Source organism: Maniola hyperantus, chromosome 6, assembly GCF_902806685.2.
Source record: "Maniola hyperantus chromosome 6, iAphHyp1.2, whole genome shotgun sequence".
NCBI lineage: Eukaryota > Metazoa > Arthropoda > Insecta > Lepidoptera > Nymphalidae > Maniola > Maniola hyperantus.
The window spans coordinates 6216616-6231586 of record NC_048541.1 but is presented as its reverse complement, the minus strand read 5'-3'; the positions used below and the strand labels follow the sequence as shown (position 1 = coordinate 6231586).

At 37.5% G+C, this 14971-nt stretch overlaps 1 protein-coding gene across 3 annotated transcripts; it reads left to right on the top strand.

The window, feature by feature from the left end:
- The first annotated feature begins 288 nt into the window (after nucleotides 1–288).
- Nucleotides 289–11723, top strand: LOC117983188 (proton channel OtopLc-like). 3 transcript variants are annotated; one of them, XM_069499079.1, is made up of 11 exons: nucleotides 289–331; nucleotides 906–1031; nucleotides 3927–4040; nucleotides 5118–5235; nucleotides 5328–5415; nucleotides 6057–6265; nucleotides 7624–8055; nucleotides 8247–8450; nucleotides 9169–9392; nucleotides 10497–10692; nucleotides 11540–11723. In XM_069499079.1, the coding sequence occupies exons 1-11, from the start codon at nucleotides 309–311 to the stop codon at nucleotides 11720–11722; spliced, it is 1917 nt and encodes a 638-aa protein (XP_069355180.1). In that variant the 5' UTR covers nucleotides 289–308; the 3' UTR covers nucleotide 11723. The 3 variants fall into 3 exon arrangements, with proteins under 3 accessions (XP_069355180.1, XP_069355181.1, XP_034825558.1); XM_069499080.1 differs by lacking the exons at nucleotides 289–331; nucleotides 906–1031 and adding an exon at nucleotides 2588–2760; XM_034969667.2 differs by lacking the exons at nucleotides 289–331; nucleotides 906–1031 and adding an exon at nucleotides 2588–2859.
- The last annotated feature ends 3248 nt before the right edge of the window (nucleotides 11724–14971 follow it).

Genomic DNA, 14971 nt, shown 5'->3' with positions numbered 1-14971 from the left:
CCTATGCGTCATCGGTCATAAATTTTTACGGCAGTACTTACTGAGAAATTTTTGGGCAGAATCACAATATCATATAAGCAGCACGCCAAAACATCAGTACAGGATTGCGTCACTGATTTTATCATTAGATTTCCTGAATCTTCAATATTATGAGATATCTTATCTCGTAAAATTGAATATACTATCCTTAGACATTCATGATAATCATCGCAAGGGCTTTGAGCGAGCCGAAAATGCAGAAAAAACAAAGATCGAGAAACACAAAGTACATTGATCCTGCAACACATGCTGATTCGAAGACAAACAAAATGGACGACTTTATCGAACAATGGTAAGTAAAAATATTAACAATTTACGTCGCTTGTCTACTAGATATTATAGGATGCTATTAGGCAAAACAATACTTAAAATTTTAACTTAAATTATAGGCTGCTATTTAAATAAATTCAAAATTACGTTGTCATAATAAATACAGATTGATATAATCCATATTAATATTATAAATGCGAAAGTGCGTCTGTCTGTCTGCTAGCTTTTCAAGGCCCAACAGTTTAACAGATTTTGATGAAATTTGGTACAGGGGAAGGACATAGGCATATACTTTTTATCCCGGAAAATTAAAGAGTTCCTACGGGATTTTTAAAAAACCTAAATCCACGCGGACGAAGTCGCGGGCAGCATCTAGTTATAAAATAAATACATAATGCATTTCTCATTACATAATCAGAAAAGTGTGTTCGCATTGACTGTCTGTTTGTAGCGCTCAAGTGTTTACCTACTCAAGTTTTCACCAAAAAATTAAGTGTTTCTCGGAAGAAAATTCTTATAAATACGTAGAGGTAGGGGCGAGTCAGCTATTGTTCGTAATTGTTAATATAATAATAATTACATTGAATATTTTATAGGACAAGTGACGCACGAGATTGGAACAAGTCTTCGACTTCTACAGTTTACGAGCACGGTCCACATCACCATTACCACCCTCTTCGGCAGACAAGCACTAGCTTAGAACGGAAAATTCGACACGGACGGTTGGTAGTTTGTACCCTTGCTTTAGTTAAGATGCACTCTAGTCTAAACTAGAACCTTGGTCATGATTTCATATTTTATTTAAAGCTTATAACTACTGAAAACGCATTAGATTTTTTTTATTTGTTCTGATGAAATTGTCTTTATTTTTTTTAACTGTGCTCCAAAAACTATTTAACTCATTTAACTTCGTAAATCAAACAATTAGAATTTTCTCCTCTGAATATTGGCAAAGTTATACTTTAGTTTTCTTGAAAGGACTTTTTGAATAAGATATATAGTTTTATGGCGAAGCTATAATATGTACCTACCTAGCTGTGACCAATATTATGTGGCGTCAGCAGTAAAAATAAAAATACCGACTAGCTTGCAGAAACCTAACATGCAGACGCAATTTAATGTTATTTTTTATTTATATTTATCAGATTAATATTAGCTAAGATAGATCAAACGGTAAGGCAGACCTTTTAGAGGTAGACGTCTAATTAATCGCGTAGTGTTGAGGATAAGAAGTGGAGGGAAGGGGTGCATGTGCTCGTTAGGAGGGCCGTCTGAAACTGACACCGCCCGTGCTAATTATTTACCCGTAAGGACATCTAGCCTACAGACCAATGCAAATTTAGTGCAATTAATAGAACGTGCATTATATAAAGGAGATGCAGAGCTAGGTTTTTCAACTCCGCACAGAGTGTAGGTATCTCATAAATCTCATATGTATCACATAAAATGCCACCATTATTGTAGATGATATTTTAGTATAGACAAGTTATGGGTAGCACAGTTCATTTTAGTCTGTCAATAAACTAGGCAACTTTCAGTTTTTAAATATTTTAATCACCTGGCCGGAAAATAGATTTTCCTGAAAACCCGTTAGGCAAAAGCCGCAGTTTTGGCCTTGGACGAAGCTCTCTGTGCATTTCTGAGGAATGCTTGGCCAATCGCGCAATGTACCTACTACCTACCGACTTTTGGGCTTTGGGCTACTAATAAGTAACGTAATATTATTTATGAGAGCCCCTAGTGTAAATTTTCAAGTAAGTAAATGACCGTAACGCCAAAATTACATTAATCTTTTAAATTTTTGTGGAATTGTCAAATCACTACAAAATGACAGGTTTTACACAAGCCCCGTTTCACGTTTGAAAACTTTAAAATTACACCAAGGATTAAGAAAATATTTCAATACTAGCTGTCTTCATCCGCGTTGATTTAGCTTTTTAACAATCCCGCGGGAACTCTTAAGATTTTCGGGATAAAAATGACTTTGACTATACCCATGCAAAAAATCAAGTTAATCCGTCGCTCCGTTGCGACGTGATTAAAGGACAAAGCAATACACCAACAAACCAATAAACCAACAAACCAACAAACAAACACACTTTCGCATTTATAATAATGGTACCGATTCTTGTGGACTGTAAGCCAAAGATTACCGTTGTTGGTAGTAATCTATTTTGCATTTAAGCTACCTAACCTTATTACAAATTATTATCAATTACTAATTCTTTACACACATGTGTAACTTCTAGCGTCACAATAATGACTCTTCGGAACTTAACACAGTACGCTAATAACACTACGAGTATCCACATGAGATATTTTCGTCTCACTATTTTATTTGATCTGGCTAATCTCGTTAGCGACTTTAGGAGTAAGGACTTGGTGGCGTAATTAAAAAGTGATTGTGTAAACGTGATGCAATTGAAGTGAAAATCTGAGTCTAAGTGAGAGGTAAATTATGTCTAAAAATAAAGAGAAATCCAATCAGATAGCGGCAAAGGATTGGCGGGAGAGATCGGAGCCTCTGCTCTCGGTGCCTGAGGATGAAAGGTGAGGCCGAGAGCTTCATTAAATGCACTATTAGGCGAAAAGCGCTCGTTCGAACAAAACACCTCTCTTATTATTTATTATATCGCCGCCTGATTTGTTTCAAAATACTTTGCTAGAGCCTTATTATTTTAAGCCAACGTTTTGTTTATGTTGGTCTACGGTTAAGGAGCTTATAATTTAATAACCACCTAGTTACTTACGTCCTATTAGATACTTATTACTACCTTCCTTCATTCTCTAATATCTATTCGACTCTTGGCGATAGGATTACAATGATAAAATTATTGATGGTGATAAAAATTGCATGGCAACATTTCATGCGGGAAGAATTTAATAAATAGCAAACAAGATTAAGTACAAGCGAATTCTGAACGGTAAAATTATTTGCATTCATGATACATTTTTAACGAGCTAAAAATCATTGACCATTATTTTATGCGTAGCCACTGGTTAAAATATTGATAATGTAATTTAGCTTATATACAGTTTTGATTCAATTAAATTTATATACGTACTTTACATCAAAATTAACAATATTAGGATAAATAATTATGTAGTGTTATTATGTTACGGATGAAGTAGGTACAAAATGCATTATAATACCTATAGCTTAAAAAAATAAATTATGTAGTCCCTTTGGCATTATCATTGTGGACAATAAATACCTTTGTGGGCTATCTTGGAGTGTGCCCAAGATTTTTTGGCCTGGTTACTCCTTTACCTTTTTACTATCTTACCTACCTCTAGGCATCGTTAAAGTCTGCAAACGTACGTAGTCGTAATTTCACAGATACATGGATAAGAAGCGATTTTCCTGCTCGTTTCTAATTCGACCCACTTATATCCCAGATATTGAACGCCTTTTCGGCATCTGTTTTCACCTGTATTTTTAATAAAGTTATCTAAGCAAGTGCGCTGTATCATAGACTGGATCCTCAATTGCCAGCAATTTTGATTGCAGCCCAGCCCAGTGTTACAAAGTTTAAAAAAAAAACAAGAATTACATGTACTGTAATTCTTGTTTTTTTTAAAACTTGAAAACGTATACTTACTGCGATTTTTTTCAGAGAGCACCCACCACATGCACTACCAAGACTTAGTGTGGTGTTGCCGTGCAGTACAAGCACCAGCGTGGATCGTATATCTATTGTACAAACCACAAAACGGCTGTCACATGGCGAGTGAGTAAACTAAACCACCTACTAAATCACAATTAGACATACCCATTCGTAGGTAACGTCCACGTAACGTTTTTTATTAATTGATCGCGTAAAATTTTCAAGATTTAAAAAATAATCTATTCCATTACATCCATCTGATAATTTAACTTTTAAAAAGGACTCAATTATAAGGCTGCCTTTCCACCAGAGATTTGCTTGGTTCCTAAGTTACGAATACAAACCCATACGAATAGGTTCACTAAGCTTCCTTTTTATAGATTAGCTAAGCTCTGGTGGGTGGAAAGGGCTAAGTGTTTTCACATACTAGTTGCGAGGTAAACATGCGAGTTAAAGATGTGTGCTAGTGATACGCGAGTGGTGTAGCTATGGGAGGTATAGAACTATAGAACACAGCCAATGACTAATTGTACTTTAGCTTGCGTTGAGCATGATGTTCCTCGCACAGTTATCAAAGCAAGACACATCTTCATATCACATCTTACCCGCTCCACTACTACAACTTTGGTAGAAATAGACACATAGTTTCGTAGCTTGACTTCAAAGTTCAACCTCGCTCACCGCTTAGCTGCATCGCACATATCTGGTGGAAACGCAACCTAATACCTACCCAAAGTACCCAAGGGATCTTATATCAATATATCTATTTATTATAAACGCGTACAGTATACAATAGTGATATATAGATAGGGATATCGTATTTACTAATATGGATTAATACGGTGAATTTGCTGAACGCCTGACTACACTAAATCTACTACAATACATAGATACCTAATTATAATAGACTAGCTTCTACTCTACCGCATGCTTTGCTCGCGGAGTAGGTACAAGCAGTATGAAATGATGTGTTCTCATGCTTGGCCGGTTTTAATGCCTACTATAGATTTAACGCCTACAGTCTTAGTCAGTTATATGATAAATCTACTAATTCTATATCAATGCCTATAGTGCTGTGATATAGATCAAATTGCCAGATTCTCAATATAGTTTGGAAACTATTCAACAGGTACACTAATTTCTATTGCCTCCATTGTTAGAGGATTACACTAATTAATACAATATATCAAATTGTTTCAGTGAATCTATGACCGTGGTGCTGTCAGCATTTTACGCAAAATTGTTAATAGTTTTAGGCTTAGCATTACCTATTACCAGCACAATCCAAAATGAACTCTACACGAATATCACATCTGATGTATGTACCTACTTATGAATTTTCAAATTAAATAATAATTGGCAAGGGCATAATAGCATTTCAGTGCGTATTTGCATATTATTATGTTTCAGATATTTACAATGTATCTCTACGTAGTGAGTATGCTGTTCCTTGCGTATACGTTTTATCATCTTCGAATTGCAAAGAAAACTAAATATGGTTAGTACCTCATATTGTGTTATCGTTAGGTAATTAAGGTTCACTAGACAGACACTAAACTAAATTAGGTTTGTTTAATAACAAATAAAAACTTGAAATGCTTGAATTAGCTTTTGCGTTTCCAAAGATCCAATTTTTGTATTGTGTCAGTTTCTCATACTAAGTATGGATTTTGTCGAAAAAAACCGGCCAAGTAAGAGTCAGGCTCGCGCAATGAGGGTTCCGTACTACAGTCGTATTTTTTCGACATTTTGCAGGGTAATTCAAAAACTATGAAACATAAAAATAAATAAAAATCTGTTTTAGAATGTACAGATCAAGACCTTTCATATGATACCCCACTTGATTTAGAACTCATTTAGTTATCTTGCTTAGAAAATTGAAAATACTAATTATTATTAGTTCATGACCACAATTTTTTTTTGTATGATCTAACCCTAAATTCACGGTTTTCAAATTTTTCCCCAAATGTCAGCTATAAGATCTACCTACCTGCCAAATTTCGTGATTCTAGGTCAACGGGAAGTACCCTGTAGGTTTCTTGGCAGACAGACAGACAACAAAGTGATCCTATAAGGGTTCGGTTTTTCCTTTTGAGGTACGGAACCCTAAAAAGTAACAGCCAGGCCTATTTTTTTCAGATAATGTAAAACGAACGCGATACGGCAGTTTTTACTTGCACATGGGAGTGGCAGGGTTCAGTGTGGGCTCCATTATCTACTCCTGCCTACAGTTTGGCGAGTATTTCGATCTCTCTGGCGACTGTCAGCTAATTATTGTGGCTCTCAAGCCTGCGCTCCGAATTCTCTTTTTGGTGGCACAAACGATTTTTATATTTTCTTACACGGATGTAAGTACTCAGTTTGCGTTACAACGCGACTCGCGCGTCATCTGTTGTTCTTTGATGATTTTTTATTTATTCCGATACAAGTTAGCACTTGACTGCAATTTCACCTGGTGGTAAGTGATGATGCAGTCTAAGATGGAAGCGGGCTAACCTGGAAGGAGTATGGCAGTTATATGGGTAAACTGTTAAAAATTATATGGGTATAAAACCCATATATGGGTTTAATAAAAACTGCCATACTCCTTCCGTGTATACACCTTTGGTTTCTGCACGGCATCGTACCGGAACGCTAAACCGCTTGGCGGCACGGCTTTGCTGGTAGGTTGGTAACTAGCTACGGCCGTAGTCTCCCGCCAGACCAGACCAAAAATTTAGAAATTATAAAATTCCTAACCCCTGCTAGGAATCGAACCCGGGACCTCCCACTAATAAGACCACGGCGCTTGCCGCTTACCACTGCGCCAGGGAGGTCGTCAAGTACCTACCAAGTATGTCAGAAACCTACTCGGAAGTATCGGGTGAACGATGAGCAAACATAGTTGAGCAAACACATAGTTTACAAACTGATGGACAGATAGACAAACAAACAGTATTTTTTATATATAAGACGATATAATAAGACATGCTTAAAATTTAAATAAGACTAAAATATTTGCTTAACCGTGTAAAGCCTGTGCTAGGTACAATAGTATAGGTAATCCCAGGGATAGAATTTGAACCCAAGACATTTCACGTTTCATTTCAATAAAAAATCCATATAGGATTGAAAAAAAAATTGATAAAACTATATACTTATTATATATTATTATGGTTGTATCTAATTCAGTGAACACGAAGTTTTATAATTATAAACAAACTTTAAGTAGTTTTTAGGATTAGCATACTAAAAAGTGCTAATTGCAAAGCCAGGATTTGGTGACACTGGATTTCAGATTATTTGCACATGACTTTGACCGAGTATTTGAAGGTTAAAATATTTATTTTGATGCAGTCTAAGATGGAACCGGGCTAACCTGGACGAGGTATATTTGTTTGGATCATGGTGACGTAAGATTTTTTTGCACCTTTATTACCTGTTATCTCCCAAAGCCACCATGCTCCAAACAAACATCCAAATAAACGTTCCTCCCAGTGTTTGGGGCAACACGCAGATAAAGCTTTTTATAAAATAACGATGGTCTGGCACGCGCTGACTCTTAGTCCACTAGTCGACATAGGACCTATTAGCAAAAGCACTTAAGTACCTACTCCTAAAAAGTCCTTTTCGCCTAATGACTTATTTTAAAAAGATTTGTTCGCCAAATGACTTATTCTTAAGATTTACTTTACAAAATTATTTTTAAAATTTTATCTTATTGCAGGTTCTAGATCCTATGCGAGGCGTAGTTCTAGACAGATTTGGTCTAATGCATTTAATAGCTACTAACGTATGCGAGTGGCTTAACGTAGTTATACAAGAAACTAGGGATGATATTGTCGCGGTTGCATACGATCAACCAGCTCAATTGCGGTACACAAATATGAGTGGTCCATCGAAACTAGTTATGACTGAAGAAGTAATAAACACAACTTCACTAGAAGACTATATAAATGGAAATTTCACAAACAGCTCACTAATTCATGCAAACTTAACCGCTAAGGTAGAGGCTTGGAGTTGCAATGTCTCGGACATGATAACGCCACTAATTAGAACCATGAATCCTTATTTGAGGCCTTGCGGAGTTGAATACAGCCTGCTCTGCTCAGTAATCATAGTTGTTATTTACAATGATATCTGCACCGTACCTGGATCGGTAATTATATTGCTTTATATGACTAGAAAGACTGATGTTTAGAAATTAGTTACGAAGCCTTCGTTTTTATTGATTTTTTTCCAAAAAAGAAGAGTTTTATTGAGGTTCTTCCGAAAAATGTCTATCCTGTTGTACGTATCTTCAAATTCTGAACATCATTTTGTTTTTGAATGAACTATCCAAAAATGCAGAAAACTGAAAAAACCAACGTAAAGCTTGATGAGAGGCAATGCTGCGGAAGGATAAAATCGAACAGCCACTTCTCAGTAGACTGTGGCAGTGCGCATAAAGGTCTTTTCATGGGCGTAGCAGTTCTCGCCGGCACTATCGTCAGTCTTATGTTGTTCAATGGACTTTTCCAAAACGAGAAACACATTGAACTTGCTTTACTACAAGTAAGTTTACCTGACCTCTTTATTTAAACTAATACCTTACTATATTTAAACTACCTTACTATATTATTACAATGAACGCAAAACTAGTACTAATTTAGTCCAATCTGAATTTGCAACATAGCGGCATGAGCAGTAAGTAGGATAAAAAATACAAGCCCCCACGCTGAGATCTGTTTTTACCGGACATACGGCAAACTCAAAATGAAGGGTTATGATTTTGGCAGTTTATGTATGTATGTAGGTTTGTAATAACAATAACAGAACAGATAATGTCCCGACGGCTTTCAGGTTATAATGATCGTTTGCTTCAGGTCATTAGTTCTAGCCATATCTATCATTATTTTATGTTTCCCATCACTTGAAGAAATGAATAAAATGTATGAAAATGCGGAATCATCGAACGTGTATAACTTGGTTCAAAGCAATCCTACAACTTTAGTGCCATATTAACTATTGCTCTAAATGGCTAGTTCTAACAATACCTACGTGGCATTTTTTTTTGTTAGCTGGCACTTTCAGAAAAGGCCCAAAAATTATGATCTCCTTTATACCAGCGATATAGGTAACGTCATCTTGTTTTAACAGTGTCGCAAAGTCAAAGTGCGCTCTTTAGATCTGGTGGTGGCTTCGCAGTCAAGGCCTAACATGTACTTATCCGAATAAATAAATAAAATGAGAAAAGTAAGAAAATAGTAACCCACGAATTCTATATTTTCAGATAAATATATGGGAAACAGTTATATTTGTACTAATGATAATGGGATCAGGAATATGTATACAGCGGATGCGCAAACTAAATTTACGCCAGACGTCCGCCACGATGCCATTAGAACACGCTCTGCTATTGGTGACGCAATGTGGGGTGTATCTTTATTATTTGTTTCAAATAATCGGTGCTGGTTTCCTCATACACCAGGGTCCAGAGGGAAAGAGAGCAACAAGGTGACAACACGATGTACATTGTACAATTAATATAATATTAATTTTAAATAGACGCCTTATGTAGTCTGGTATTAAGATCAACGGAGCTATATTAATAATTATTTTATGCTGATTTTTTAGTCTTTTTTAGTAATAATAATATGGACTTTATATCTTCTGTAAGAGTTTGTCTGGCTGGTTTTAATTTTCGTTAGAGGATCAAAACGATCTAGGAAATGGTACATTACTATACGAGACCGGGAAGTAAGCGTTTTCTGGTCGAGTGTGAGTTAGACGACCGAGCCTTGGCGAGGAGGTCTATAATACCCACCGAGGAAAAAGTCTCTGATAATACCTAGCTCTTTTATATAGCACATTAAATCTAATGTGTGCGCCAAAAATCAGTATCACGTCTCGTGCAGTAATGTACCTACTATTTCTTGAGATCAAATCACTGGAATACGTACACATGGGTTGAGCCATGGGTGTTCTCCATATTAGATTAAATATTTAAAAAAAGCCCATAAAAATAATTTAAGTATCTTTGTTTGTTTGTACCTTATGCGCTCCTACCTTATAATATCATATTATGTACATCCGATTGCGATGAAACTTTGTTCAGTCGTTGTTGGAACTTATAGGACTTGCGAGAAAGTTTCTTACAGTATCATTTTACGTGCAATAAGTGGCACGTAGTAATTCATACAGAATGCCATTCCAACTTATTCATCATCACTAGAAATGCCCGCGACTTCATCCGCGTGGATTTAGGTGCGTTTTTAAAAATCCAGTGGGAACTCTTGGCTTTTTCGGGGTAAAAAGTTGCCTATATCAATTTCCGGGATGCAAGCTACCTCTGTACCAAATTTCTCATAAATCGGTAAAACGGATGGGCCTTTAAGAATCCCGTGGAAACTCCTTGATTTTCCGGAATAAAAAGCGGGATGTAAGCTAACTCTGTACCAAATTTCATCAAAATTGGTTAAACTGTTGGGCCGTAAAAAGCTAGCAGACAGACAACCAGACAGACACACTTTCGCATTTATAATATTAGTATGGATATGGATTATAATCAGAACCCATCGCCGACTCACTACTGAGCACGGATACTTGTCCACGTTTCAGAATCATAGCACCACTGTGCGCCGTAATACAAAGCTCATGTCAAACCCTACTGGTGCTGGACGCGTGGTCCCGGCGCTGCGCTGGCAGCAAGGAGCGGCCAGGTCGCCAGCTGGTGACCTTCCTCCTCGTGAGCAACCTGGCGCTATGGCTGCTCAACCGCGTCAAGAATGCCCGCGCTGAATTTCATCCAATGCAGGTAGATCTCATTCTATTCTGAGGGTCCTGGGTTCGATCCCGGGCAAGCACCACTAACTTTTCGGAGTTATGTGCATTTTAAGCAATTGCAATAACTTGCTTTAACGATGCCTGAAAGAAAACTGAGGAAACCTGCATGCCTGAAAGTTCTCTATAATGTTCTAAAAGGTGTGTGAAATCTGCCCGTCCACACCTTGTTCAGCGTGGTAGACTAAAAATCAAATCCTTCTCATACTGAGAGGTGAGCAGGCGACGGGTTGATCGTAATGATGATTTGTATTTTGTTGGTATGTTGTCATTTGCAGCTTGTTGCCTAGCGCAGCGGTAAGCACCAGCGGTGTGCCAGGTTCGATTCTTGGCTAGATCATAATAAGGGAATTCCTAATTTCTAAACTAGCTCAGTTTTGCTTCGATGGCAGCCATTGGCCGAGGATATTTATTATTTGCCACCCGACAGTGCCACTAAGCAAGTAGGTACTTTAAGGTTTAGGTGCGAAGCCTACCTACAAAAACTGATCATCAATGGGTATGGGTTTTTTAAATATTTTTTGCTTGCAACTGTGACCACAAACTTAACCTTTCTACCACAAAATACTTTTAGTAGGTACTTTAGTTTCTAACTGACAATTAAAATATTATAACAAATGAAAAACCTAGCACCAGAAGGTCTAAAGCGCCGGGCAAATGGCGTCGCTTACGTGTTTCTCCGAAATGGTTGCTTTCATTTGTTTATTACATCAGCTAATCGTCTGAATGAAGGAGCGCCATAACTGTTGAGTTGTTGAGACTCTAAATAACATTATTGAATTGATTGAATAATAATACATAAATGAATTTTGAATTTCTAGATGGAGTTTTACGGAGTGTGGGCTTGGACCTTGATTACCCACGTGTCAGTTCCGCTCTTGGTGTGCTACAGGTTTCAGGCAACTGTGTGTTTCTACGAAATATGGAAGAACTCATACAAAAGACAAAAAGAAGGCTACACTCAAGCTGACGAAATTGAATTAAAAAATTATCATGTAGCATAAATATTTGGGGGTTGCTATAGAATACAATACCATCCATTGGGATAGAGGGCAGTAAAGGGGGTGCTCCTGAAACTCTAAGTTAAAATTTCAGAGCTCGAAAATCATTTTTTTAAATAAAATTAATCACTTTAATCACAATTAGCGTTTATAGAATAAACTCAACAAACACAATACAAAATCGCAAAATACGATAGATACTGTCATAGGTTACCACCGTTAACACCTGTAATACTTTATTTTTAACTGGTTTTACGGCTCTGGGTTCTAATCTATAATACTCTTGCTGCTGCTGTACAGACCAGTAAAGTAAACTTTTTTTTTCTATAGGCTTTAAAGCGAGTCTTCTGGCGTAGCCTGTTTTAAAAAACTTAAGGATTGGGTAGGTTAGGGGGGGGGGGGGGGTTATCCCCTTCTAACCTAACCATTCCGAGTCGGAGTGCCCCAAGTCCCGAGCTCGCTTCGCTCGCTCTTGATGGTGGGAGCGGGGGGGAGGAAAGAGACCCCCCACCATAGTGGTGGTCTCTTCTCGTCGACCGGGGCCCGTCGACGGAGCCCCGCTTCGCGGGGCTCCATTTTTCTGGGTGGTAAAAAAAGAAATAACCCACGAAGGGGATGGCGGGGTCTTACAGACCCCGCCATCCCCTTCTAACCTAACCGTTCCGAGTCGGAGTGCCCCAAGTCCCGAGCTCGCTTCGCTCGCTCTTGATGGTGGGAGCGGGGGGGAGAAAAGAGACCCCCCACGATAGTGGTGGTCTCTTCTCGTCGACCGGGGCCCGTCGACGGAGCCCCGCTTCGCGGGGCTCCTTTTTTCTGGGTGGTAAAAAAAGAAATAACCCACGAAGGGGATGGCGGGGTCTTACAGACCCCGCCATCCCCTTCTAACCTAACCGTTCCGAGTCGGAGTGCCCCAAGTCCCGAGCTCGCTTCGCTTGCTCTTGATGGTGGGAGCGAGGGGGAGAAAAGAGACCCCCCACCATAGTAAGCGGTCTCTTCCGTCGGCCCGGTCGACATATAAAAGATTTAGTGAATTCTTAAAGTATTTATCAAACAGTTAATTTTATCAAACAATTCATTTTATCAAAAAAAAGTGCGATATGTTGTTTTACTAATTAACACGATTAAAGAAATCAATTGTTTGTCAAATGATATTTTATGAAATGACAATTTGTCTGGTAATTTGTTTTATCAAGTGAATTATTTGTAGAAATATAAGTTTTATAACGATCATAAAACGATTCATAATTTTGCCAAAATTTGTTTAGGAAATGAAACTTTGTCATTTGTTTTTTGTCAATTGGTTATTGGTCTTTGGTTCCCAGCAAGATTATTATAGATTAGAACCCAGAGCCGTAAAACCAGTTAAAAAAAAAGTAATATAGGTTTATGTTATGGTAATCTTTATAATATGAGTTCGTAGTTCGTACTTTGCGATTTTGTGTTTGTACTTTGTTAAGTTCATTCTAAAAATGCTAGGGACCTAATTAATTTAATTTTATTTACCTAAGTCTGTATAAAATACGCGATTACGTGTCTTGAAATTAAGAAATTACGTAAAGATCAGTGCAAATTAATCTCTTTCCAGTGAATATTAACGAAATCTATGTAGTAATCGTGTTTTCTATTTATAATGTTAATCATTTTAAAATTGTATAAATCTCTATAAATACGTGTCTCCAAAACTTGAAATTACAGATATGTAAAGTGCAAATGAACCTCTTTACACTGAATATTACCGCTATACCTATATCAGTATAATATTCGTGAATAAATAGTGGTGAACCTTTCTATAGTGGAGCCATGTACCTACCTACCTACCTACCATAAGATTATAATAATTACAATAATCCTAGCAGGTAGGTAGATATACCTATGTAGTATGTACACTTTCAACAAATAAACAGACACGCTATCTATACTTAGTACTAAATAAGTAGGACCTTTTGAAATCGTATCATCATACCCAATAGGTACTTTCCTTTTATTTTTTCAAATAGTGATGTCTAGAATAGATAGCCATGAGTGGTCGCTTAAAGCATTAGGTATTCTGCCAATGGTGCATGCACTTATTGCAAAAATATGATAAGATTTCATTTTTAATAGAAGTGTTTAAAGTAGGTACGCTTTCGGTAGCCGGCGCGGCGTACCATCTAGCGTAACTCAGTCCTAACCACAACTAAGTAGTCCAGTACGAAGTCTGATCACATCACATCGACTCCACGTATTCTTGACTCTTACCTGTTCTACTCCTACCCCTAGTGCATAGATTCCCTAGTGTTTTTGTTTTTGTAATGGGTGAAGCCAAAAACTTGCTAGGAAGGTCATAATGTAATATAATAGATAATCTATGGTCCTAAAATCCTAAATGAAGCGAACACACGAGGCCGAGTGGAGCCAGCCGTAACGAAACGAATTACCTAGAGATGTGTTAACTCGACTTACTAACTCGAACTAACTCGAGTTGTGCTAAGTTCGATATAACTCGAGTTGAATAATAATTATTCTCCCTAACTCGTGTTTGAGCTGGAAAAGAACGAATCAAGCGAAAAAGCGAGAGCACGATTCGCCGTTCATAGGGTGCCGCCATTGCATCGACCGAATGACACCGACGATGACGAAGTTTAGCAATGATAACTGTCAGAGGGTTAGATGGAAGAATAAAATATATGTAAAAAAGTAATTTGTAACAAATCAAACACTCAGTTTCTTTCTATTAACTCGAGCTGTTGTGCAACTCGAAACCCATTCCGAGTTAACTACCTGAATTTCAACTCTAGTTAATTCGAGTCGTATTTTTTCCGAATGTGCACATCTCTAAAACGAAAGTCGAATAGCTGAACATCTCGAAACAATAGCACGTGTAATCACTAATCAGCGTAGATAGAGGAATAAACGTAGATAAAGGAACGTTTGCTTTCTCATTCACACTAAAAAGAGAGCACAGATAAAGTTACTAATGTGATAAACAGAGACGCAGCTAACCTATTTTTTGTCCCTTATCGTGTAACTGGTTTTTTTCAAGAATACATACAACTTACATACAAGCTTGGACGATCTAACCTAAGGACGCGCCTCGCATGATTATTCCCCTCTGTCAATAGTAATGGATTTTTAATCCACTGCGTTTATAAACACTGTTTGCGGAATCGATTTTGTCATTGTCAGAATCGTTTTCGATGTGTGACGACGTCTTACACGCTGGGTGAAAAATGCCTGTTTGTGCCGTTAGTGAGTGCAAGAACAAATCAAACA